The sequence below is a fragment of the Haliotis rubra genome, unplaced genomic scaffold (assembly GCF_003918875.1).
Source record: "Haliotis rubra isolate DU_JTF1 unplaced genomic scaffold, ASM391887v1 Scf418, whole genome shotgun sequence".
NCBI classification, from domain to species: domain Eukaryota; kingdom Metazoa; phylum Mollusca; class Gastropoda; order Lepetellida; family Haliotidae; genus Haliotis; species Haliotis rubra.
In genome coordinates this window covers 362,734-390,720 of record NW_025767100.1, presented here as the reverse complement: position 1 = coordinate 390,720, position 27,987 = coordinate 362,734, and the positions used below count along the sequence as shown (strand labels likewise).

At 37.5% G+C, this 27,987-nt stretch overlaps 2 protein-coding genes across 3 annotated transcripts; both read left to right on the top strand.

The window, feature by feature from the left end:
- Window positions 1-530: 530 nt before the first annotated feature.
- On the top strand, window positions 531-27,987 carry LOC124288459 (sperm flagellar protein 1-like). Of its 2 annotated transcripts, XR_006901460.1 has the most exons (7): window positions 531-880; window positions 6,372-6,483; window positions 8,199-8,398; window positions 9,079-9,172; window positions 9,483-9,591; window positions 10,532-12,403; window positions 27,940-27,987. XR_006901460.1 is itself a non-coding variant. In XM_046724978.1 (6 exons), the coding sequence occupies exons 1-6, from the start codon at window positions 718-720 to the stop codon at window positions 10,658-10,660; spliced, it is 807 nt and encodes a 268-aa protein (XP_046580934.1). In that variant the 5' UTR covers window positions 531-717; the 3' UTR covers window positions 10,661-12,570. The 2 variants fall into 2 exon arrangements, 1 of the variants encoding a protein (XP_046580934.1); XM_046724978.1 differs by lacking the exon at window positions 27,940-27,987 and having other exon boundaries at window positions 10,532-12,570.
- LOC124288462 (sperm flagellar protein 1-like) lies at window positions 14,394-26,072 on the top strand. Its single transcript, XM_046724982.1, is given in 7 exon segments — window positions 14,394-14,690; window positions 18,191-18,302; window positions 21,655-21,883; window positions 22,178-22,256; window positions 23,020-23,075; window positions 23,078-23,116; window positions 23,694-26,072. Coding segments are annotated over 7 exon segments (753 nt in total). The 5' UTR covers window positions 14,394-14,563; the 3' UTR covers window positions 23,805-26,072.

Genomic DNA, 27,987 nt, shown 5'->3' with positions numbered 1-27,987 from the left:
TGTACATGTAAGATAACGCCCTTGCTTGTAAATTGTAGTATATGTATCAACAAATAGTACCGCTGAAGGGGTCGTTGTCGGCACGGGTACTACAGATGTGTACCCAAGGTACGTTTCTGTATACAGAAATGTACCCTAGCCAAAATCAGAATACAGAAACGTACCCTTGGACTCGATTCCATTCTGCACTGTGGAGTTTTCTTCATCGGAACGGTCATACTGTTGTATTAGATGCATTTGATATCGTTATATAAGAGCACACACACAGTAACGAATATGTCACGGTGCACAACGTACACCACTCGCAATCAGCTGAACGCGAACAACTACGGTTTCGGTTTTGGGTTGCGGAATATGGACTCGTCCGTCGTTTAGGGTACCGGGTACGTTTCTGTAGTTTGTCTTTGCTTAGGGTACATGTCTGTATACAGAAACGTACCTGGGGAACATATCTGTAGTACCTGTGCCGACAACGACCCCTTCAGCAATAGTACCCCCAAGTCCTGAGCGGGCGCATAGCTCTAATTCTTTTGGAGGTTATAGTGCCGCGAATACTTCTATCGATTAGTACTATCGTTACCAGACGACGGGCACGCTGTGAGCAGAAATGACAGTGGTTGTTAACAATGTAGAACAGTTTTATCGTATGATTGTTCTAAACACACCGCTTGATTTCCGTGGCACGGATATTCTGGGAAATGAAAGCGCCGTTTAGATATGACGGAATATATTTTAGCCAAAAAAAGTTTGAATGGAGTTACCCGAATGGAAATGGACGATTATTTTGCCGATTCCGAGATTGAGAACCTTTACAGTTGGCTGGACAGGATAGAATTTTCCCGACCGAAGAAAAATGTTGGGAAGGATTTTTCCGATGGAGGTGAAAATATTTCTTTGAATAGGTTTCTACATTTTGAAAACACGTTAACAGTATGATCGTCACATTATTACACTGTAATTTACAGTAGGATCTATGTTGATTATGCTAACCGAAACAGTGATCACTCTGTGAATGGGACGACTTTGGAGGACAGAAGCAAATGTTTCTTTAATTTTATATATACGGTACTGAAAAGCATTTTCTTTTGACCTACATTCCATCAGAAACTATACGTTGTTCCAGCAACTTTAGAATTCTTACACTGAGATTGAAATCAGGGTCCCAAATGACTGTTCACTGATAATTTCTCAAATTGTAAGACTACATGACTCCCATATTTCAAATCAACTCTTCTATAATATGTTGATTTGTCTGCTGAAACCAAATATACTTTCTAATGAAAATGACCATCTTAATAGTCCAGTTGTATTTGTAATTGCCTTTCTTAGCTGTTACAGTGCAGTTTACAATACTGAAACCTAGGTATTTAACAAATGCAAACTGTTCATTATAACTATTATTGAATTTACTACAGAAAGCCATTCATGGACATTATAGAACAAACGTTTTGAGTGTGACATTTCGATACAGATTCTTTTACCATTGTTTTAATGCTAATCACACAGTAGATGTTATTGATACAAGAACATTTTTTTTTATAGTTTGGCAGATATTCAAACAGATCTGCTGTAATCTTGAGTACATGTATACATGTGTCACAAATTCCACTTTAAAGTTTTTGTTTAATTAATAGCTCCTAAATAAGAGTTAGTTTGTATGGATTAAAATTTAACTTCATTATATAAATGTAAATCATGTAGTACAAATTTCACAGGTGTATTTTCAAGTAGGCATGTTTGGATTAGCTTGCCAAACAGAAACTTGGAATGTTTCCAAGTTCCAACTGATGTGTGTCAACACATCACACACAAGCTGCTTTCAAAGAATTCTCTCTTAGAGATTTCTAATCATGGTAATCATATTGAAGTTGAGCTCTTTAGGTTTCGTTATTAACTGAACTATTCAGTCAACATACCAGGTATTAATATAGGGGCTGTGGACACTACAGGGCTACAGCAGTGTTCGAAATACCTGCCTGCCCGACCGCCCCGGACGGGGTATTTTCAACACAGACTGCCAGATTCTCGAATTCACCTGTCCGATGGTCGGGTTAAAATTTAGAGATGTATATGAAGATATTCATCATATTTCAGGATAATAAATTATTATTAATTCACTCGTAAAAATATATTATGAATTCTAATTGGATGATAAACCACGTCGCTTGTCAAACCTTAAGTTTTGGTCAGGGCTGGCAAGTTTTACATCTAACCAGCCCTGTGGTCTGGCTGAGATTTTGGATAGTTTCATACCCTGGCTACAGATAATTGTTCTCCAATGCCACAGGTGTTGATGTGAGGTAGTTCAAAATGCTCCACCCTGAGATTATTTGCATAGGAAAAGCTGTACACTATACTGAAGCACAAATGGTCAGGGATATTTGATTTCTTAAAAGTCACAGGGATACGGACACTATGAAACTCATGTAGACAATAGCAGCGTCTGACAATCACCTGTTTCCATAATCACAATTATACCTAACATTCATGCCAAAGTTTGTGAAGTTGATATTCCAAATGTTGGAAAAAACAAAACAACAGCAGTAATTGAAGTCAATGTACTGACACATGAGCTCCACAAAAATGAATGTAAAATGCCAGGAAATTTTATGAGCATACTTTTCTTTGTGAGGAAGTGCCAACTTTCCAATTGTTCAGGTACAACATTAAGATATACTTTAAATTATTACTTTGAATTAAAGATACATTGCCACCCTTTTGTGACAGTCTAGTAACATATAATGCATGTTTTAACCCTAACAATGAAACTTCAAGCTTAGTGAAAGTTTAGGCTGCATAATATAAACAAAAATTCACAGGTTTTAAAGGTTTATTTTTCCTCTATTGCCACCTGCATGTTGGTATATTTGCACAGAAACAAAATGAGAAGAATACTGAATAAATGCAGGCTCTGATGACCTTCCTAGATAAATAAACTCCCTTCTGTTATGCTTTTTAAGTCTGTACGCTAGACTGTAAAACGTGACGAGCTGGTGAACCATTCTGTGCAAGAAGGGTACCACTGAAGTTGGGGACACTGTTCTGGGACACTATTTGTTCTTAATTGTTTGATCGTCATTCTAGAAGTTGGTGAGAGAAGTTGTCATCCATAAAGTTGTAATGTTTCATTTTTGAATCAGTGAAAAAAATATTGAGCCTGTTTACTTATTCCATGGAGACTGGTTAGAGTCAGTAAGACTTATATCCTGAGACCTGCGAGTATAATGTGGTAAGATATCACTTGGTACACGTCGGTCCAGAGTGACATGATCCTAATGGGTAGTATGTTTTATCTCAAAACTATGAAGATAACATTTTGGAGATTTATCAGGGTTATAATTTTTGTATTGTTAGGAAAAGATTGATCCTATGATTACCGATGTAAGCCTTAACTCTGACATCAAACAGGAGCCTTGGCAGGCAGGCTGGGAATAATGCCATGACTTGTCTATGATTCCTATCATTGTCTATGAAGTTAGGTGTCCTTGCAGGCAAACTGGGAAAATAGATTTTTTGTTAAGAAATATTATGTTTATTTTCTTAAATTCAGAGGTATTTTAACATTGTATTTACACACTGTGTTCAACAGAAAACTGTGTATCAACAAATTATGACAAGGTTGGAAGTGTTTCTTCTGAAGGAGAGTTGTGTATTTTGGTTAACAGGTACTTGAAGTCATGCAGGCTAAGAGATGATTGATAGAGGAGTGTATGATATGATCTTTATTGGTGATCACTGTGATAATGGCAGTCAATAGCATGATGCTTGTTGACCAAATCTGAAGAAGCCCCCAATAAATATGGCACCCTCAACACATTTCTGTCAAATGTATGTATATTTTATGCTCTATAAGTTCAAAATAGGTGGAAACTTTATGCAGAAGTCCCTTGCCTAACCTAGAATAGAAATAGCTTTGTTCACCCTTTGTACAACTTAATTGTGATGTTTAAATTTTTGTCTCATTCTAAACTCTCCTACTTTAAAGTAATGCTAAAAACGTACTGCTGCCTGACAATGTAAAAATGTCTTCTTGTGAATGTAAACAGAGTGTTAAATTATCATATGTAAACTGATGTGAACCCACAGGTAACAATAGTGGGATCAGCCAAGGCTTTGAAGTCTTTCTCTCCACCCCATATATTCTCACCAAATGTTTTAGATATCCGTGGCGATGAGATCCTATCTCAGCGGGCTGGTATTGAGTGACTAAAAGGATATCCTGACTGTAAGCTGTAACGTTTATGACAACAGACAAGCACTGAGACGCTGTAGTTCGGCTGCAAATAACTGATCTATTTTATTGAATTTCTAGTTGATGTACCTAAATTGATATTATATGTAAGTTTCAGCAGCAATATTGACCCAATTTATGTTCCTTCAGAGCCTAATTACCCCGGGGTTTTATGACGTTTTGTCAGGTACTAACTGTAAACCGAATCTATTGTTTGCCTGACATGTCTTTTATGCAAGCTGGCTCTATTGTGGTATAAATTGTATAGGTAAAATATTGAGTAGCGTATTTAGATGTATACAAATGAGCTTTGTCACCATACACACGAGAGACCTTGTCAAACACAAGGTTTGTAGTTGTGTGTTTATAAATCAATACAGACAGGCAAGAAGAAAGGGTGCTTAAGGTTCACAAGGCAGCAAGGACTATATACAGTACTTTACCCTTCACTCTGTTGTAGTGGGTGATGAGGTTAAAGGTAAAATATAAACTCAGGTAGAGATTGTCAAGTGTAAGTTATAATCTGTAAGTTATACTGACTTTTTTGTCAACTGTTTGGGAAGGATTCTGTCTTTTAACTCATTAGAGGTGTTTTTGTGATGGGACAAATAATCTAATGACAAGCATATTTCAGGATGTTTTCTGTCAGTGTCTGAATATATTGTGATGCTTTTGGACCTGGAGGTCTTGCTGTTGTCATGTGTTATTTTCTTTTTTTAATTTTATTTTTGGTCAGTTGAAAGATGGATATTTTAAACAAATGCTTAATACAATTTATTCAAATTGTTATTTGTCAGGAAGTCCAAATTTCTCTTTCTGTATAATTTCTGTAGATCATAGTGTAAATGTATAGAGTGATTTGATGTTCTTAGTAGACAGGAACATGGTAGTGGATAAGGTCGAAGACTGGCAAGACTTTCCCACACTCAGAGTGTTTTGTGCACCACAAGGAGTCCATGCACCTGTGATATTAGTGTAAACAAGTAGAAGCTCAATTCCCCATGGTCACAACCTTAATGATAAATAATATGGAGTTAGAGCCCCCACCATAATTGTCCAAAAACACTGGATATTAGGACACACCTGCTTCCAAACACCCATATTACATGTCACGACCAGTGCAATCCTTGGGCAGTGGAAGGAAGTCTTTCATGTAGTGGACATGTAGATCTAGGGTCTATAGGAATCACACCACACCAATAGCTGGAACCAGTGAATTGCTGTTATTTCCCACAAAGGTTGTTCTCATCAATATCCTTGCTCAGGTGGACAGAAAAGTGTTTACAGATATAGAACCCTGCTGTCCACAAAGCTTAATGGCAGGACATGATAATGTCCCAGGGATTGTGAGGTCCTGTGAGGAACAGTGACGGTTGAGTGAGTGATCTATACCACCTACTTGAGGTGGCCATGTTATTATGTGAGAAGTGACGGTATGGGTTATTCAGGGTATGATAAGTGTGTTATTTACTGGGAGTCTTTGTGAGGAATCAATACAACATCTACAGGCTTTCCTAGCACTTGGGTTTTATTAATGCTGGTTAAAGTTTAATGTGAAGTATTGATCGTTCCAGTGTAATTCTAGATACAGGAATTTTTGTAACTGTGAGTCACTGGTGGGTGTGACACCATGGTGCTGCTGAATAATTCAAGTGTCATTCTGAACTTTTTTAATGATCCATGTTTTTTATGAATTGTTGAGTTAATTAAACATGAGAAAACATCAGCTGATCATGTTACTATTTAGCCAGACAATGCGGTACCTCTTGTACAGAAATTTTAGGTCAGTATTTCTGGATTGAGGACAAGGTACACAGGGTGATGGTTAATTCTGGACGTATGTTGTGAACAATGTCGTCGTTTCCTTCCCTGGTGTAACATTAACCTTCACGATGGATATCATGTTCACCAAACCTACAAAAATGAAAAGTGAAAATAAATCAATCTGATAATTATTTTTGGTACAGAATGCAAAATGAAATTTTGAATATGATGACCATCACAACATATCTAACATTTTTTAAGACGATGAGAAAACAAATCTGAATTATCATATTTTTATAATTTTGAGTTAAGACCTACTAACCACCATTATTGCAACAATGTGTACATATGAACAGATGATGGTGTGTGTTTGCAGTGCTGGTCGCGGAGGTGGTGCACCATTACTTCCCCAGACTGGTGCAGCTGCACAACTATGCACCGGCCAGCGCACCCAAACAGAAGATGGAGAACTGGTACTACCTCAACAGGTTAGTGTCTTCTCACCTCCTTCAGGTGCACCAGGCAGAATTATGTCCCTTTGTTCTGCCAGGATATGCATACAGCTGATACTTTGTATGCACATCATAATGCCTTGCATGAGTTATCTAATTGTTTAATTTATAGTTTCTATTATGGTCCAGACCAGTGTTCATGAATATCGTCTGACCCTCTGACAAATCCGACAGATTCGCCAAAGGTCTGATAGAGGTCTACAACCCACCAGCCCCAGTGTCTGACTGTATATTTCACAATGACTTTGACTGAAGTTGTTATATGTGACATGTGACACTTGTTTGCTGTTTATAAATCTTATGTTTGTTAATAATTTCAATGCCAATTATAAGAAATGTTAAGTCTGAAATGTGTGTTTAATTTTATTCTTTGGGTCCTGTGAATTTTCAATGGGTCAGACAGACACCTGAGGCTTACAGGACCCAATGTCCTGTTACTTTGAAACACCATTCGTGAACACTGCCAGACTGATTAACAATTAAAATCTACATTATGGAAATGTCATCCCTTGTAACATCACTGTGAACCACTTCTAAGAAATTTTTCTGATGTGGCATTAAATATTTACTCAGTCACTTCTAGAGACATGTATAAATTTTCCCAATACTAATTCTCCTGGCTGGAAGCCCTAGAGCTCACTGAATAACATGCAAAACCACATGGTGTAGCATCATCATGGACTCTTCAACATTCTGCCAGGAACCATTAGAATATCACTTGCAGTCACACGCTTTAGGACTAGTAACCACTGTTTGTATTGGTAATAAACAGATATATAACATAAACATATGTTTTCTTTATTTTTTGAGTTTATGATTTTTTTTCAAAATAGGATATTGATATATTTTCTTGCTGACTTGATATTTGAGGTGAATGATCACTTGAACCCTTGGCACTGAAGTTCAGTTCTGAAGAACACCTTCTTGAAGCGTTTTTAACACTCTCCCAGTTTTGTCAAAGGTCAAGGTCATCATCAATGTCATTAAGTTTACCTCCTTACCTGAGAAGGATTATCTGTAGTTAGGTTAATGGAAGTTGGTAAGTCTCATCCATTTGAGCAGGGCCAAAATGTAAAAGATTTACTCGACCTACTAATATGATGATGGCCACAGTGATATTCATTTGTTAAGTGTTTGCTATTTTTACTGAAATGCCATTTTCTTCATTTCTTTTGTTATGTGTTGTGCATGCCCTGGTTATGATATTCAAATACTTGATAACAGTCTTCAGACATCAGCGGAAGGTCATGGTGACCTACTTTCCATGAGAACCCAAGGCCATCTCAGATAATTTCATATTCTTGCTAGAGGATTGAAATTGTCTTGAAACACTTGCAACCAATGCTAAAGGAAGTATAGTTTCGTATAAATATTGACTTGGGATGCTTTTACCTTTGTAACTGAAATATGGTAGATATAATCTTTTCGGTGACCATTATCCAAGGTCAAGGTCACTAGAATGGTTGTTTGAAGGTAGTTCTGAAGTTCTTCTTGCATCTAAGTAGAAATAATCCAGCATATGGGTAACTGAGGTCAAGGTGAAGGTCATTAAACTGGACGTGCATATGACTTTCTTATTTGGGTAGTCAGTGGCATGGAAAAAAGTCTAGTATAAGTTTTTCTTCATGAGACAATTTGCTTTCCAAATACAAGTACTTTGATAGTAATGAACTCAACTGATTACCTTCCAGGCGTGTGTTAAAGAAGCTTGACCTTGATCTCTCCGATGACATCATCAGATCACTCTCCTACTGCAAGTCTAAAGTGGCGGAGAAAGTACTGATGATGCTTCGTCTCCAGATAGACAGAGCTCTGGAAAAATCTGTCACTTTCTCAAAACGATTTCCAAATAACAACTTGTCACAGTCCATGGATAATATGGAGTTTTTAGGTGAGGCCAGTAGATAATAACAGTTGCTATTCTGGGACTTAATGTTGGATAACATTAACACAAGCAGAGTGTTATTTCAAGCTTGTCTTTCTGCTTCTGTGTCAATTCAGAAGATATCACATCTTTTGTTGAAAGGAAAGGGTCGGGGATAGAGTGGGTTTTTGTGCATTCTAAATACAAAAAATCTCAGCATATAATAAATGTTTGATATTCTTTTGGACCCTTCTGTCAAAAGCTTATTATTGTGGTTGATCTTTGTGAGTGAAAGACTATGTTTGACCAGTCTTTATGACTTAAGATGAATTGTGGCTACTGATAAGCTATCTGTGAATGGCTCTTGTGACTATTAGTAACAGTGGCCAGTTGACTAGCTGTAACCATTTCACAGAACTCATTTCAAGTAGCTGAGATCAGGATCATGTGTTCAGGACCCAAGTACTCACTCACTCATCTGAATAACATATCAATCCATCACACATTACTACATTTTTTCAGTATGTCAGTGTAAATTCTTTGTTGCCATAGTGTTGAAAGCAGAGCTTCCTTCAGCTGGAAACTGTAACTGTTTAATAAAACTGATTTGCTGTAATTTACTGTTGTAGCATAATCTGGAAGATTTCCAATACTGACAATATATGTTACAATGAACTAATACTGTCTCTACATAATATGTCCTTCAGTCAGCCCACGGCTACTGCCCCTGAGCTCAAATGGCTCTCAACAAGGAAAGTCCAACTTGTCTCCGAGGCGCCGGATTCCACACACCAGGAGGGAGTATGTGTTATATTGTATCTGGTTCCAGAATAGTATGGCCGGATTACAAGTAGTGCTCAAACATGTTGTCATTTGGAAAATTAGAAATTTGAAAATTTGCCTTAAACCTACTACATTTAAATAAAATTATTACATTACTGATTTAAAAGACTGAAGCATAAAACAGAATCATGTTAATGATGACAGCCTACAAATAACATGTCTGATCCTTAAGATGTTTCTGTACCACCTGGTCATATAGTCAGCTTTGTGTCAGGTGGTTGTGTGTGAAAGAGGAAGCTGTTTTCAGTGTCGTGTGTTCTACTTGCAGATCTTACACCTCCAACAAGCCTCTGATTGCTCCAATAATGGACAATGTACCTCGGGCATTGGTGGAGGAGAAACAGCAGGAAGCAGCTGCAAAGGAGGAAACAATTCAGGTGATGCATGGTCCACATTAAAACTGCAGCCTCTTGGTGAATCTTGATGCACAAAACAGATGTTACTATGACATACACAATGAATGTAACAAGACCACTGCCATAGTCTGGTGAATAGAATAGACCGTCTGTCTAGCTGATAGACCATGGGGTCAAGACATAATGTATAAGACAAATGCTTTAGTTGTACAGTGTTCTGAAAAATGTTCTTTGTGCACAGTCTTACATCTTTACTCTCCAACTACTGGCTTAGTGAACAGTTATTGCCACGTAACAGTTATTGCAAGTACATCAGTATCACACGTGCGCAGTTCAGTATTCAGTATTTGACAACAATAAAGGACAGCAAAAGAAAATTCTTCACGGCAAGTAACATAAGAGAAAAATTAAAGATAAAGTTATGAACCCTATCATTTTTTTTAAACTTAGTTGGGGGGGATGTCCCACGACCTATATCATAGCAAGTTCAAGTTCACAAGTCGTTAATTGTTTCATTCCCTATCAATCTACTGTAAAAGAAACACTCAAATAGTCACACAATCAATTATTCAAGGTTACTGTATGATATAAATATATATTATTTCACAAATGGCATGAGAAATTCTGAATGGCAATAACTGTTACAGTTATTTGTGAGAAAACATCTATTTATACCGCCATGATTCCCTTCCGCTGCATTATATAAAAACATGATCGGCGTAAGTGAACGGGCTGGACACATCAGTGAATGGCTAATTAAGTATCATAATTAATTCTGTTTCATTAATTTAACGAATGGCGGAGAAATTTTGTATTTACTGCTATAATATGGCGATAACTGTTCGCTAGCCAGAATGCATATTCACCAAAACTAAAACAGTTAAAAATATATTGTTTCACTGTATTAATAGAGTAATTACGGTAATGAATACTAATGATTCTCGTTTTTGTTTCGATCCAGATTATGAATGCAAAGATACGTCGATTGGAGCACTTACTAAGTTTAAAAGATGTGAGAATTGAAGATTTAGAAACACGTCTTAGTAATCTACAACAATCACAGTTGACTCAACACACTGGAAGACTGTAGTCATGACGACCCCCAGGATCCATCTACCCAGGGCACCTGTGACATCGGCGGGGAGTGTGTGCAGGAGACTATGGGTGGTTGACACTCTGTGTGGGGAGGTGCTCTGCAGAGGGAACACTGATCAGTAACAGAGAAATGATATTTGAAGGATAAATTGAACTGGAAGTGAAAATATTTACACGTTGTTTACAGAACAGTTTACTGTTTGTTTCAATGGATAAATGTGTTTACTTATGAACTGTGGACTGTTTGCTACGCAACATTCATGAGCTGCCTTTAATACATGTTGTTATTCTAATGTATTTTGTAGTTTTTGTTCAGATTTATGGTATTTGAAGTTGAATTGATCATATAATCAGGGTATTGAGATGTGAGATACAGTGGATGGACTCTGTCATCTGTGTAGACTACAGGCTACAGTATGACACAAGGCTGCATGATTCTTTTCTTCACAGTGCGCCTTGGATTTCACCATGCTACGATCACTAGCTAATCACCATACAAATCAATAAGGCTTTCTTAAAAGAATTTACTCAAATACTTTATGCCTGTAATGAAATTTTTGACCACTTTATTAAACATGTTTGAATACCTTGCTGTTAATCTCATCAAGCATGAACTGCTTACTTGTTCTGCATGCACCAACATATTATGACAGACATTATTTGTAAATTCAAATCATGGAAGGAGTATTGAAGTGCTTGAGCAATGTCACTTTTTTAAGTTTGAATTTTCACCATCATGGATTAGTTATTGTGTTATTGAGCAAAACAAATCAAAGTATATCATGAGTAGATTTTGCATTATCTTAGTTCTAAGATCAGTTTACCAGCATTAGTTACTGTTGTTTGTTTATACTGAGTGGAATATTTGTTAATGTGTAAAATTTGATGTTTCATTTGCCCTTTCCTTTATCGAGTTCCCGATAGTTTGTTATGTTCAGTTTAATGTTAATTGTTGTTAGTACAACAAAGACATACAAGTTGATAGGAAGATTTCAGATGTAGTGCTTTTGATTCATCATTGTGCTTTTTATTAAACAGGATTATTAAATAATGAATGTATTTGCCAAGCTTGATACCGTAAATCAAACAAGAAATAGTGGTTAGTTGTTATTTACTGATTATTGAGGTAGATAAAGTATGAATAGCTAGATATGTTTCTATCAGTCTGTATTGACAGTCACAAACATATGTGATATATACATTAATTAGGTCTAAGTGTAGTATAGGTAAAACACGATTATCATCCACATTCACTCTGAGCCCACCGACCTACTTGTTTGTGATTTGCATTTGTTGGACTCAATTTCAAGGAAAATGTTTGCCAAAATTGTCAGTTACCTCAACTTGTTCTTTCTTAAAACCCATGTTTTATGTCATAATAGGGGTCTTTGTGATCAGGGTCCATTTTCACAAAGCATTATTAGTGCAACGACTATCTTAAGGCCATGTTATTGGGTATGAGCTACAATCATCGTAGTGCTAAGATCGCTCTGTGTGAGTAGACGCAGGTTGATAGCATATGCTCATAATATCAATGACTTGAATCTCTGATTTACAGCCTGTTATAATTTAGTTGGAATATCTGCTGAGTCTGCATTAAATAAAATATTAAAATATAAATCGACTAGATACTCACTTTTTAAAGGAAGATTTGGATGATAATCTGACAGTTGATCTATATTGGCCTTACATAACAACTTACCAACATGTTTTACATAAACTCAAGTTTGATGAGATTGTGCCATATTGTCAAACCTTCAGATCTGACTGTCTGTACCGTGCTACAGAGCTGAATGTTGTTTTAGCAGCGTTGTGATACTATGTACCCATGTCTGTGATATCCTGTACCCATGTTGTACTCATTGATAGCAATGACTTTCTGTACAAATAAACATTTATATTTTATGTGTGCTTCGTTATGTTTTTAGTTTGCACCATCCAAAGACCCAGGGTTAAAACAACTTGTTTTTGTTGTCACTAGTCTTCACAAATGATCTGCCATTGACCTAACTATGAATACATGGGTGTTTACAAGTAGTGTTTCCTGATTTCTACAAGTTCCAGACCAGTTAACTTATGGTAATTTTGAACCTGTGAATAGTGACTACAGGAAGTTATACACTGTTAGTTACAGATTGTAAACATTAAAGAAAGACATGTCACCCAAATGTTCTTCACAGTGCCATAAAATGGCACGGTCACCTGAAACATGATCTACATGCTATATCTGTTGTCAGTTCTTGGAGACAAATGTTTTCTCTGCTCTGCTCATAGTACTTTGCCCCTGTGGACAGTGTGGCAGATAATTTGGTGATCAGTAATAAAATTTGAATCAGTCGGTAAAAAACTAGGTTTGAAACCAACAAACATGAAGAAAATGTGATTTATATACTGTAAATCATGAAATTAATGCGAGCACTTTATTAATGCGAAAAATGCGTCTGTACTCTTCTCGCATTATTATAATGAAGCATTTCAGTCTGACCATGTCTACTTTTGAGAACTTAATAAAAGACAGAAAACGTAAATCTCTTGTCGTCTACAGAATATAACAACAATCTAGACATCTCTCATAAAATTAATTGACAAATAAGCACTAATTTCCATGACACTAATTGATATCCATTGAACTTATTCATCGGCAAATTATGTAACAATTTGGTAAATAACAATTGTAAAAGAAAATGAACAACATCAAAGATTCAGGGTGTCACGATTCCTGAGCTCGCATTAAATTCGTGAAGCATTAATTTCATGATTTACAGTAATTATGAGATGAGAGGCAACAGCCAGCGCCACTTAGATACATAAGAATATGATGCTAAAACATTCTATTCTAATGCTGATCTTACATAATATTTTCTGTGGTTCAGAACACAGTGGCAGCCTCAAGAACTCTGTTTAAATATGGCACAAAATAAATATAGCACACAACCGCCTCTGATTGAACCTACACCTACAATGCAGAACAGTTGAAACACTGCTGCATAAGGTATAGCCACTGCCTCATAACAGTATTCCTATATATATTCCTTTATATATGATATATAAATAATTATGTTAAATATAGGTTGTTTTTGTATTTTAAGACCTTGTTTTAGAAAGTGAAAGCTTCTTGACTTTGTTTTATACTGATATACCTTAAACCAGATGCATTAAAACAATCAACATATAGTCTATATACCTAAACATTATCACCCACTGCCTCAACCCAAGACACTCTTTGGCCACTTGGAAAACAGTCATTGAATCAGTCTTCCAATATGTGTTCCATTGTTTCATATTTCAAATCGTTTACAATTTTCCTCAATAATGTAGTGAAATTATTTTTGAGTTCCATTATTCTTAAGGACAGGAAAGCAAGTGTGTTTTCACCTGACCTACCAGATAAAATGAGTCTGTGAAAACAATATGACATATTTCATTGTGACATCAAAAACATTCCATTAATTGTTTAATACCAAAGTCCCATAGGCTACTTTGCTTTGCCAAAAGTATAAAGTATATAAGATACTTTATCATGTTTAAGCAGTCAAACTGTCTTAATAATATTGAGATTATCTCCAGAAAAGAAATACAACATATTCTACTTCAAGACGTTGTTAGTCCGCTGATGGCACTTATTCTGGGAGGGCTATCAGCAATTTGTTCGGGTAGTGTTAGTGTGTAATATTGTTCAGAAAACGGTCATTTGCTGTTGGTAAATATAACTTCCGGTTTGCGTTGCCTTGTGGGATACGGTATCGACTGACAACAATGTAAACTATTTGACACCGAGTTATCGTAGTGAAACAGTATTCTCGGTATATGTTTTATATAGGATTTTGCAGTCAGTCAGTATTTTATTTTAATATTGCAAACTCTGGATTCAAACAAAGGACGACGTGGAAAGGCTATAATGCCTCAAAGTGAGAGCGAAATGGAGGAATTGGACGAGGCGCAACTTGAAGAATTATACACATGGATCGATGAGATACAATTGTCACGACCAAAACGAAACATGAATAGAGATTTCTCTGATGGAGGTATGGGACATTTTTCATGCATTCATACTTGAGAACATGACGGAAACCCCATGACATCTGAACTACTGTTTCAATAAGGTTGAAGATGAGAAAATAACTCAGTTGACCCGTGCAACTTTGATCATGTTGAGCTTTCCTTGAAATTAAGCCGAGAGTGAAGTAAAGGCATTTATGTTGGTAACTGAAATACTGTTGAGAAAGGCATTAAACAGTTAAACCCAAATCACTGTTAGTGTCATCAGAAGAGCCTCGTGAGAACATGTCTTGTGAGGTGATCATGGTGACTGTTGTGATGTTTAAACTACCATCAAAAGTTTAGACTCACTGTTCACTATATGTTATGTATATGTATGTGGTTACATCGAAGATGCTCCACCAACTTGGGGAACCAACTGAAAACCTGAATTGCACATGATGCTTCAAATTGCGAAAGGCATGAGCAAATCATGTGAACAGATTCGTTTTGGTGTAAAGTTTTGTTAAGTTTTTTCACAGATTTTAATCATTTACTGAACTCATGACAATAATCTTTTCAATGTTACGAATATGTTTTACAATACACCAGTTCATAACTAAACAGTACCTTTAAACAGTATGGAATATTTTGCAAAAAGCTAGTTCAGAACAGTGGACAAGTAAGTGGCTACATTTACACTAGTGAGTGTAAACTTTTGATGGGTAGTATATATGAATACATCAAAATATCATGATGAGTACACTCAGACTCTGTAATTATTGAAATTAATAGTGTATAACTTTATGTATTTGATACTTCCAGGGCGATTACCATTCTGGAATCATACAAAAACACATAACTGCTTGTAAATTAATGAAATATTTCATCTCTATTCCTGTTCATATTTTTATATGGAATGGGTTTTATACTCAGAGGGTGGGGACATTTCACATTATCATATAATATTATGATTATAATATGTTATTAATATCCTCCACTGGTGGAGCAAAGCTTTATAGACCACCATGACAGCTGGGATATTAAATAACATCGCTTATTATTTAGGTTGTTTCAAGTGTAATTGCTGTGTTTATTATGAAAACAAACCTTCCAAGAGTTCAGTGAATTACATTTTCATCTGACAAGGCTAACTTTATACTATCAGTTTGCTTTGGTTATCAGTGTATGACACTCTTTGTCAAAGAAAGTAGTTTTAGTAATTCAAGGGGGACTAGACTTTAAGATCTGGTGACGTGCTAGATATTGTAGTTATTGACCTGTGTCAAAGACATTGTCTGTAATGAGAATGATCATAAACTGCTATATAGATACATTCTAAAATTTGAGAGTACCATCAGTGAATCACAACCAATTATGACTTCAATCACAGTTACTTAGATTACCAGTTGACTTGAGTCCAGTCCCCCAGTAAGGAATGTCTCTAGCTGCTGTGAGTGTCAGGTTCTATTTCATCCAGGATCCATTCAGTTTAAGTCTTAATACACAAAAGGAATATGTCAGTGAACCTTTATCATGCCTAACGTTCATCCCTCATATCCAACACTGCTCAGTGGTGAGTTCTGAAAGAGCAGGACACCAATAACGTTTGTCAAATAGTTCTCAGTAAATGATTATTGCCTAACAGAAAATGACACTTGGCTCCAAACCGATGTAGACCAACTCACAGCTGGCTAGTGGGATCTTATTGTACCTTGTTCCTTTCATGCTATAACCTTCAAGCACTTTTTGATTCATTTAAAAAAATGTCCTTGGCTTTCCCAACTACTTATGTCACACTTGCAAACATTTCAATGTCCCAGCAAGAAATTATAATTTATATTAAAAAAATTGAGTGATGGTATGTCTGAAGTTATCCCATCCTCATCTGTCTTTTACTCTTCACATTTTGTATTTAACATGTTTCATAAGTATAGCTTACCAGGCTAAACTATTTCTACCATGCTTGCCAGATTTTATCCCCACAAAGGACGAAAACTGAATGTACAATGATTCATTGACCATTTGAATATGTAATCCTTTGAACTTGCTTTTGGATGTGGATTTCCTGCGTTATAGATATGCACATTATAATGATCATCATTATTATTGTCCTACATTGATAAATATGAACATCATGATAGAAGCAGTAATTGTAACGTGATATAGACCGTGTTATATCCTGTTGACGTTGTGTTTATGTTGAATCAAGAGTCTGTAGTAAATAATTGATTACATGTCATAGTTCTGGTGGCCGAGGTCGTTAAGCACTTCTTCCCCTGGGCCGTGCAGATCCACAATTATGTCCCCGCAAACAACATGAAGCAGAAACTGGAGAACTGGAATTTGCTCAATAGGTACCGCAGACCACTTGCTCCTGACGCTGTTGTGGCGCCATCTGTTGGCAGGATGCAGTGGCAGCTGTATGCTTGTAGTCAGTTGTAGTATTCCTGTAGTTGCTTGCACACACACCAGTATATGATACACAGAATCAGGCAGGTATGGTGACAGAAGCACAAAGTGACCTTACCAATTATGTTATGTTACTTCCACAAGCTGTCTGAAATTCTAAAGCACTGAGTCTTTAAACATGAGACAACTTGCTATGACTGAAGAACTCTTGCTTAATTACATCCCTGATAAAGAGTTGGAACAGTCTTAAGTCATGTTTTTTGCTAAGTTCACTTTGTGCACCTGTGCCTTTGTCTGTCACATCTAGCAATACAAGACTTAGTGTGAGCTAAGCATGTTTACAGCATGTTGGTGTTGTCGATGTTGTGATGCAGGTGAGTCAGACTGCAGGTTAGCCAGGTCTGTGTGTTTCTTGCCTGTCAATATATCTGTGATGAGGGAGAGAGCCATGACATGATCTACTGGTGAAGACTTTGGATTAAATCTTTGACTGCTTAGTAAGTGCTACTGGTCTCCTTATGGGGCTATTATTAACCTGTAAACATAGCTGTGTTTAATTTACAGAACGTACTGAACAGCTGTTCTCCTTTGACATGTGATCTGCTAGACTGTAATGTTAAACCATTCTATCCAAAACTGATATATTATTAATTGTAAGTGTGACAACAACCTGATGTTTTGTTTAGTGGAGACGTTCTGTTTCTAGGGCTACTTGTTACAGAACTTTCTTGATCAAATCTTTTTTGTTCATGATAACTTTTCTTTTGAGCTTTGTTAACATATTTTGCACATGCTCTCTTTTTTTTTTATCAAGAATGACATTTTGCTTTAAGCACATTTTCGAACACCAATACCCTTTTCTCCACCAAAAGAAAAGAAGTGAAAACTATATTCTTGGTATTTAATACCCGGTATTATATTTCAGATAAAATTCCATCTGGTAAATTAGTGAAAAGGGAGAAAGAGCATTTTGTTAGTTTGTATCTACCAGCTGATATTAAACAGCTCTTCCACTTTTAAGTAATGTGTCTGTCCACAGTTCATGTTCATGTCTCTGTCTCTCAGCTAGACACTTGTGTGTTCTCTCAGCTCAACATCGTCATCTATGCATCCTGTCCCTGACTCTTGTTTTCAGTGCTAGTTGCTGAAGTTGTGAAACATTATCTGCCACATTTTGTTGATCTCCATAACTACCCACCAGCCAACTCGACACAGCAGAAATTGTCCAACTGGTTCATGTTAAACAGGTAATATTAAGTACAATACAGAATACGGTGGAACTCTATCTCTTTTCCTTTACTAGATTTGTGTTGAGAGAAATAATGCTGCTATGATCTTCATCATGCTGAACAATGACAATTAACTTTAATTCTAAACATGTATCCTATTATGTCAGGTACAGGAACTATGTTTTAATGTGTAGACAATATCAAATGGTGCTTAATTTTAGAAAAGGTAAAATTTGATGGAAATACCATTGTAATTGGATGTGTAAGAAATGAATTTATAGTTGTATTTCAATTTCCTTGTTTCTATATTTTCAGTAGAAGCAGATCTGTCTAATGATAATATGATATTCTGCTAACAATTCTGTTTCAGTATCTGATTCCTATATTCTTCCTTTGGTATAATTCACCTGTGTAATGCTGTAGATCTATGTAGAACCAGTCTCTAGGCTAGAACTTATGATATATCCCAACACGAGCTGAATTCGACGTTCTGGTGATTTCGACGATTGCATTGCACGCGCTATATCGGGACTGTATGTGTGCGATCTGTGTACACAAACAGTTTCACTGGTAGGGCGGGTGCCCAGTCGCTGTCATGAGATGTTTTATTGACAATGGAAATCGGGAAGTAAAGTTATATAAAAAGCAAACAAACATCAATATTATTTATTGCGGAGCAAAAAGTATTGCTCATCGTCGAAAACCCATACAAAATACCCGGATGTTATGGGCAGCCACTGTTTCGCAGATGCAATGTCATCAACGCTATTTTTGTAGGAAACACTTGATATTTTTGTGTGAAATAGATGAATATATCCTTTATCACTTGAGGTTAGTAAAATAAAAACTTTAAATGATATTACAGATAAAAATTACGTTTTTGTCTTACATCGTCGAAAACCCCTGACACCGGGATATACAATGGGTTTTGTCTTCAATTATCAGGTGTTGTAGTTTAGATCATACAGTGTGATATCATATTTATACTTAGTTAGAAGTCTCTCATAATGATGTACAGTCAAGTTACATTCTAAAAATGTGATGATCACACATGGTTCTGATCAGACAAAAATGTAGGTTTTAACATGAGATCATTATATTGTTTTATTTGTAATCACTTCAGTGTGTATGATACAATAATGATACTACCAGAACATTATCAAACATTATAGCGCTTGTGATTCTTGACAGTTGTTATCAAGGCTGTAGTAAAGGACTGTGAGTGCAATATTCATGTAACGTTTCTAAGATTTTCAGTTTCTTTTTGGCTATCATAAATGAATATTGAATCATTGTTTTATGTTTGTTTTGAAAACGTTCATGGGGAGGTGAAAGTGTGTAGGGTAGAGGGGACTATGACATGGCTGGCAACACTGTACTGAGTAGAACAACAGGGGGTCAGATATACCCTCAATACATCGGCACATAGTCGTCAGGTGTAGTCCTTCAGGTATCCGAGCTGCGCACGAGGTGGAGAGGCACTGAGCAATCTCCCAGACACAACTTACTTGCTGTCGTCCTTGGTTGAAGAGCCATTGTTGCAGTGTCATTTATATGTCAGGGTGCCACACTTAGAGTCAAATGCCAGAAAGTCAGTCAAAATGAATTTTTATGGATAAGTGGTATAAATATTCATTAAATGCAATGATGATGTCATACTCTACTTCCTGCTGTGAATGGCTGCGAAACTGGTGAAGCGGCGTTATTTAACACAATATTCACTAAGTCATTCCCTGCTGTAACGGAACTTGCTGGCTCCTGTAGATATGTGAGATCTATGTATGACAGTGTTGTGTCAGCCTGGTGTCTGTGGATGGAGTGTAAGGCTGCATGAACTACACACACTCCTGTAATTGTACACGTTGTATCTCTGCATGTTGTACTGCACCATGTATACAAACATTGGTATAGTGTCACCCTCCAGATGACTGACTGACTGACTGAGTTTAGTTTTACGCCGCTTTTAGCAATATTCCAACAATATCACGGCGGGGGACACCAGAAATGGGTTTCACATATTATGCCCATGTGGGGAATCGAACCCGGGTCTTCGGCATGACGAGCCAACGCTTTAACCACTAGGCTACCCCACCCCCTCCAGATGAACACACATAGATCACACATGAAAATGTACAATAGCGACAGCTGTTTTGGTAACAGTGATCACCCAGTGCTTGGTCACACTCAAGTGTGGACCTTTCTAATGTAAGGTTATAAAGGATACCTAGTATAGATAAGAGAGTATTCACTATTGTCCATGTGGGTGAAGGGTACGTTGTTTAAGCCACAGCCAGGGTTATAAGACAGCTGGGAGAAGGGTGGTCAGGGTGCACTGAATGTTCAGAAGTAGGTAGTTCTGAGACGGGGGCTGCTCGGAAACCCACATGGATAATATTTGAGGACCTTCTCTTTCTCCAAGGTTGTAATGCTTCCCAGCAACACTGAACAGAATCCGGTAGTGTTGACTCAAGTAGCAGTATATCAATGTTTGTAGTGCTTCTATCAGATCAGGGTAGGTTGTTTTATTGCAGAAACTATGTTGCCCTCCATGTTTATTCCTATCTTCATATACACCAAGTTTCATGGGATGGTTCTAAATGGTATCCATTTTCATATGCAATTATAAGTATGTTAATTTTTAGGGAGGGCTAAACCAGTGTGTGTCCACAAAGTCATGTTAAATGTGTATAATTCTTTATGATTTTGACCGCCTCCGTGGTGTAGTGGTTAGAGCGTCCCCCCGGAGAGCGGAAGGTCGCGGGTTCGATCCCCGACTGTGTCATACCAAAAGACGTTAAAATATGGTACTTGTTGGTCCCTGCCTGGCGCTCGGCATTAATGGGTACAAGAAGGACTGGTTGGCTCGGAGTCAGTATACTGTGTCTGAGTGGGGTATTCATGCTTCACTGCGGCATGGTATCTCAGTGGGCTAGCACTATAAAACCAGCTTAAGTCTGGGCTAGTACAAGCAGCCGCACATACACACGCATGCACGTCGTCATATGAGCGAAATATTCTCAAGCACGACGTTAAACCCAATTTCACCTCACCTCACCTTTATGATTCTGTGACATGATGGTCAAGACAACATTGTGATTGAATAGGAATACATTGAAAGGTTATGTTAATTGATAGCATAATAAAGTTCTTAGCATTCTTCATTTGACTAAAATGATGTTGACAAGCGGTATTTATTAAAAAATGTCAAATGGGGCTTACTGGGGTATAACTTCACAGACTTTGATATGTATTACATGCCGATCAAACAATTATGTTTTTACTTAACGTTATTTGTGATGATGAGTGGTAACATGCAGTGAGATGTGTAAGAGAATCTCCAGACATCAGTATGTTTGTTCCACATCACCAGGAAGGTGTTTGACAAGATGAACTTCCAGCTGTCGGATGACGTGATCCGCAGTGTGTCAGGTTGCAAGCCAGGGGTCATAGAGAAGGTCATGTTAATGGTGAGGACGAAGATCGACCTTGCCAGACATCAGATGCAGAAGAACAAGCAGATGGCGGGCATGATGGGGGTCGGACCGGGACGCAGCTCCCCCGACTCAGCAGTGACAAGCCCGAGGTGGACCAGAACATGGGTCAGTGGAGCCTCCATCATATTGCTAACATCATGACTATAGTATAACATTCACTCACTGTTTCTTGGATAAATTAGGGAAGAAATGGTAGCGGTTGTCATGACAACTGAATAAACCATAACAGCCTACATCATTGAATGAATTACATTAAAGGTGGTGGGTACTATACGTCTGTCATTTCCATTGATGTGTTGTGCCATGTGTCTGACATTGACCTTGATAGTGGAGCGTGACATGCTTCCAACATTGATAGTGAATCATACCATGTGTCTGACATCTTCTCCTCCTCTGCAGCCATGTTGCCACAAGCTGTCCGCCTCCCCAAGGCCAAGACAGGTCCGGGTGTGGCAGCCAATGCTGGGCCGTACAAGGGGTGAGTCGTAGCTTCCATCGGTCTTCTAGCATGTCTACATGCACTGTCAGTAGAAGCCATGCATCGTTTACAAAGCTAACTGATAATAGGTTTCTTCTGCATTTAGTATCCATTGACAGGAGCTTACCGACAAAGTTCAGACCAAGTCAGTGTTTTAAGTTTGTCAAGGTCATATTGTCTTCATTTGGTCGACGAGACAGGAAGGATCTAAGGGTGACTTTCATTTCTGAGCACTCTTTGTCCACCAGGACATGTGGGGCCAATCTTACCATAATCAGATGTTTTACTTCAAAACAATACCTCTCTGTGTGGAGATCTGAGGAGCCATGATGAACATTCTCATGACCCAGTCAGTGTCTAGGCTTCTAAATCCTCTATACAAGAACGCAAAGAATTCAAAGAGCGAGTGATCACAGTTTTACACTGATTTTAGCAATATTCCAGCAATATGACAGTGGGGGATGTTAGAAATGGGCTTAACACATTGTACCCATGTGGGGAATAGAACCTGGGTCTTCGGCAACACGAGCGAACGCTTTAACCACTGGGCTACCCCACCACCCCCGCGAAGCATACCTGCGAACTCTCACTTCCTTCAATTGGACAGACTGGTGAAGACTGCCCAGATTTCACATAGTGGTACGCTGTATGTAGATGTCTGAAGAAGTAAAAGGTCTGATTTTAATAAGATTGCATTTTAGTGAAATTTTCTTGTGACTCCATATTGTGTTCAATTTAAAATGAGTAATGATGTCTGCCACAGGTCGAAGGGCAAAGGTTTCATGGACAATGATGTTGTCCCTCGAATCTTACTGGAGGAGAAAGAACAGGAATGTTTGGCCAAAGACGAAACGATACAGGTCAGTATCTTGAAAAATCATGGCATTTCAGGTTTTGAGTTCAAGGCTTGGAATAACTTCTTTGAGTGGCATTTTAGAAGTTGGGAAGTACAATATAGAACAAACTTTATGGATAACAACTTCTTTTTATTCGTGAGGCTTTGAATAGATTTGGAAAAATAATAGAAGTCATTGAAAAATATCCTTATACTAGTAAGATTTTTCTGTTGATACTTCTGGGCAAATGAATGCTTCCTTCAAACTGAAGGGACATTTGAATTGTTATTGATATGATATCAGGGGAAAATGGTATTATACCATTGAAAGGGCATGTCAGGCTAGCAGCGTTTGAATTGATAGTTCACCCAATCATTTATTCTTGTTTCATTTGAAATAAACTTAAGCATTTCGACAGTATTACAGCACATTCCAGATCCTGGGTTATTGTATCAAAATCCCGTTGGTTGATGATGTTCAAGTGTAGAAGATGGCTAAACCATGTGTGTTAGTGAACTAGAGCTGCCCTTCAGTCAGAGCCACCTGACAAAAAAGTGCACATCACATAGCTGAGTGTTGACACACTGCGGTCATGTTGCAGATACTTCAGGCCAAAGTACGCCGCCTCGAGCATCTGATTCACCTGAAGGACATCCGCATCGACGACCTGCAGAACAAGATTGAGGCCACACGGCCCACGGGGCGGAGATGAGGTTGGCCCCAGCTGAGGACAGTTCCACAGTTCTACTTGTCACATGGGAGTGGGTGGGGCAGGGGGTGGGGGGTCATACGTTGATATCTGATTTTAAAGATTTTCTGTTAAATATGTATTTTAGTTGTTAAGAGCACATTGGTCACTTAGATGAGTAAATTTGGGGTGCACCCTCTGTAGATATGTGTAATCCTCATTACAGTTGTTGGCGGTCTGGGACAGAGTTGTCTCCCCTGTGTTCCTGCGGGGTAATCTCAGACATTTCTTCACTGTTCTTTACTCACTGAAGAGTAGTGACAAATGTTATATTTTTATATGATGGCACCACAGTTGGAACTCAATTGTCTCCCCTATTTTAAACATATTAGATCATAGATTTGTTATGGAAGAAATGTTCATCTTAGTCATATTGGGATTGTTAGTTTTATCAGATACGCATTTATCTAGAATATCTGTAATATTCATTGTGAAATATGAAGGAATATTTTGAGTAGGTTTGTATTTTTGCAAACCTATGAAGAATTGTGTGTGAACAACTATTATTTGAATATGAAATGACAATGATAATATTTTTTCATCATGAGACATTCCAAATGATATTGAAGATATATATGTAGAAATTGTTGATATTTTTTGGAAAATGAGTCAGTAATTCTTTTCTAAATATGAACTATATTTCTGTAAACAATGAAATGTGACAGATCTTGTACTGGGATAATAATGCCAATAGTCATTATGATTTTCAAATGATGGGTTTTGTATTTTATATAGGTTCCTTAAACGTTTGTAAATGAATAATTTGAATTGAATTGAAATGAAGAATTGTAAGATGTGTAGAAGTATTTTGTAATGGTTTGAGTACTTGCCAGTGTGTTGAACAGACCTATACATAGCAAGATGAGACAACATTTCAACTGTTTATTTTTAGCAGTGTAACTGACTCGGCATTTTGTATTGATCTGATTGGCTGGTGACCAATCACAGACAACCAATCAATTTGTTCACCGGAACAATTTAGGAGAATGCAACTAACACAAGTGTTTTGTTGTTTGACTACTTGACAATAGCGACCACAATGGCCCAGTATAATTTTGTATTAACTGCTGATTTGCCTGCATTTTCTCCTCTGATCGTTTCTGCTCGTTTATATCCATGCTGTTTTATGGAACATTCATATAAAAAGTCACTTCAGATAAAATACAAATATGCTGACACTTTCTGACTTAATGGGTAAATGGCAAATTAATCTGTCAAATGAAAATGTACGATGTTTTCTTTAAATTTCAACCTGAGCTTAAAATATTTTTACGATTGAACTAATAATAAATCCATATTGATTTCATGTATTGACACATTGACTGCCACGTAAATATAATGGTGTTCGTGTTTGTCTGTGGTATGTAGACATTTAGTAACAACACAGGTTGCCAGCAACTGTTTGTCATCTGGGATCAAATTATTGCAATATGAACATGTGTTGTTGGTTGTTTTATTCATCCTGGCCAATATATTAATTTGTTTTTATATTCATTCCATTGTGTCTGTGTTATTTTAACTATATGAGATGTATTTTTTAATTTATTTATATATTTACAGTGACATTCTGAAATGGTTTTGTGTCTGAATGCTTTGTCTCACATGTTTGTGTATGAAGTTCTCTTTAAATGAAAGACTTGATGATGTCCTAGACAGAAATTGAAAAAATCAAGTTTACTGTGTAGGGACTCAAGGCAATAATAAATTTTAACTTTCAAATTAAAATTCAGGAGAGCCCTCATTTTATGGGATAAGTTTATCAAAAGAATAAACTAATGCTGAAGTAATTTTTAAAAAAATCATTTGATTCTATTATTTGTTAAAACATTTATTTCAATCTTTTTTCAAAAATGATCTCGAATCAACCAGGGCAATGATATATTTTATATATGTATCCTGTCATGACAGGCAGACCAAAAAAACCCAAAACAAACCTAAAACATTAGACAACAGATTAGTATGGTCAGGCCTGAGAACATGAAAATGTTTCTGTATTAGGTTACAGACCCCATGGCCTATACTCTAGTCACACTGTATTAAACAAGTCTTGGATGATAGGAGAGAATTGCGTTGGGCAGAACATCTACATGACCAAGAACTGGACTAACCACTAGGATGGAAGAGTGGATTCATACCTGTTTACAATAGCAGCATTTAGTTGTACTCGGTAGTATACTTTCATAGCCCATCATTATCAATATATTCACCAATAAAATGATGCTGTCTTTTTTAGTTCATTGGTTCCTTGTCATTTTCATAGTGGACTTTATGTGACACGCCAGTCCAGGGGAGGATCCAGAGGAGGGGTTAACACCCCACCTCTCCCCTGATTTTTTCCCCTGAGGAGCATTTCCCCCTAACCTTTGGACTTCATGAGTTATGTGTGTGCATCCACCATGTACTTGACTCTGTCACCCGGCTCCACCTACTGGACCAGGCTGAAGGTCACATGCCAGTATGTAAAGCAGTGTGCACAGCACATCACTTGAAAAGCCAGAGATATGTAGCATCCTGACTGCCATGCAGTATGTAAAGCAGTATGTAAAGCAGTGTGCACAGATCACATCAGACATCACTTGAAGCCAGAGATGAGGATGTAGCATCCTGGCTGCCATGTACTTGACTCTGTCACCAGGCTCCACCTACTGGACCAGGCTGAAGGGTCACATGCCAGTATGTAAAGTAGTGTGCACAGATCACATCAGACATCACTTGAAGCCAGAGATGAGGATGTAGCATCCTGGCTGCCATGTACTTGACTCTGTCACCAGGCTCCACCTCCCGGACCAGGCTGAAGGGTCACATGTCAGTACAAGTGATGTGGCAATTGTTACATTGGTTCTGGTCCTTGTTTATCAATGTTATTCCTTGTTTTATGCCTATGTTCAATGCTTCGTCTGTCTGTCTGCCCATCAGTCCATAATCACTCACTTTCGAAGTACGACTTGAAACGTTCGCCCGTCACGCGAAGACCTGGTTTCGATTCCCCACATGGGTACAATATGTGAAGCCGGTTTCTGGTGTCCTCTGCCGTGATATTGCTGGAATATTGCCAAAAGCGGCGTACAACTAAAACTCACTCACTCACAACTTGAAAACTGTTCAATATTTTCCAACAAAACTTATCAGTTACATCAAACAGATCCTGAAGTGATGCCTCTTGTTATTTGTTAGGTGTCGTTACCATAGCAGAATATAAAACTTTTCACATTTTCCATCCCAACTTGGTACATGAACAAATGAGGGGCTGAAGAGGTGACCTTTGCGATTTAATGTAGGTCCAAATATAAAGAATACAAAATAAAGAAAAATACACAAATCCAATATCATCACATGGCACCAGTTCACCACTACACTGATCTGTTTAGCAAGTTTCAACAAGAAACACTGAATAGTTTAGGAGTTTTGCTCTGGAAACGGCAGAGAGACGGGCATGTAATCATTATATCCCCGGTTTTGTGTAAATGAAGGTGACAATAATAACTTCAAATTGTGTAATGCAGCTATTTCTCAGACTATGAAGATCAGACAGCACAGACATGATGCATACTGTGTTTGAAGATCAGACAGTAAGGACATGATCCCTACTGTGTTTGAAGATCAGACAGTAAGGACATGATCCCTACTGTGTTTGAAGATCAGACAGTACGGACATGATGACTGCGGTTTGAAGATCAGACAGTACGGACATGATGCCCACTGTGTTTCAGATCAGACAGTTTCGGATATGATGACTGCTGTGTGTGAAGATCAGACAGTAAGGTCATGATGCCTACTGTGTTTGAAGATCAGACAGCACAGATATGATGCCTACTGTGTTTGAAGATCAGACAGCACAGATATGATGCCTACTTTGTTTGAAGATCAGATATATCTTTTCATGTAGTGAAGACCACACAATTTCATAAATTGTTCCAAAAAGATATTCAAGATCCCAAACAGTTTTTTCAGTATGAGAAAATGTCAGGCTGCTATAAAATAAACAGAGGCCCTCATTAAGAGTACAGCTTGTGACAAATATATCCAAACGTACTTTACTGTGGGGCATATTTAAAAGTATGGGGCCTCCATAGCATCTACCTGCCACTTGTCTTGTAAGCAGTCTAAGTAAACTTAGGCTCAGTATTATTTGTTTCACTGCTATACT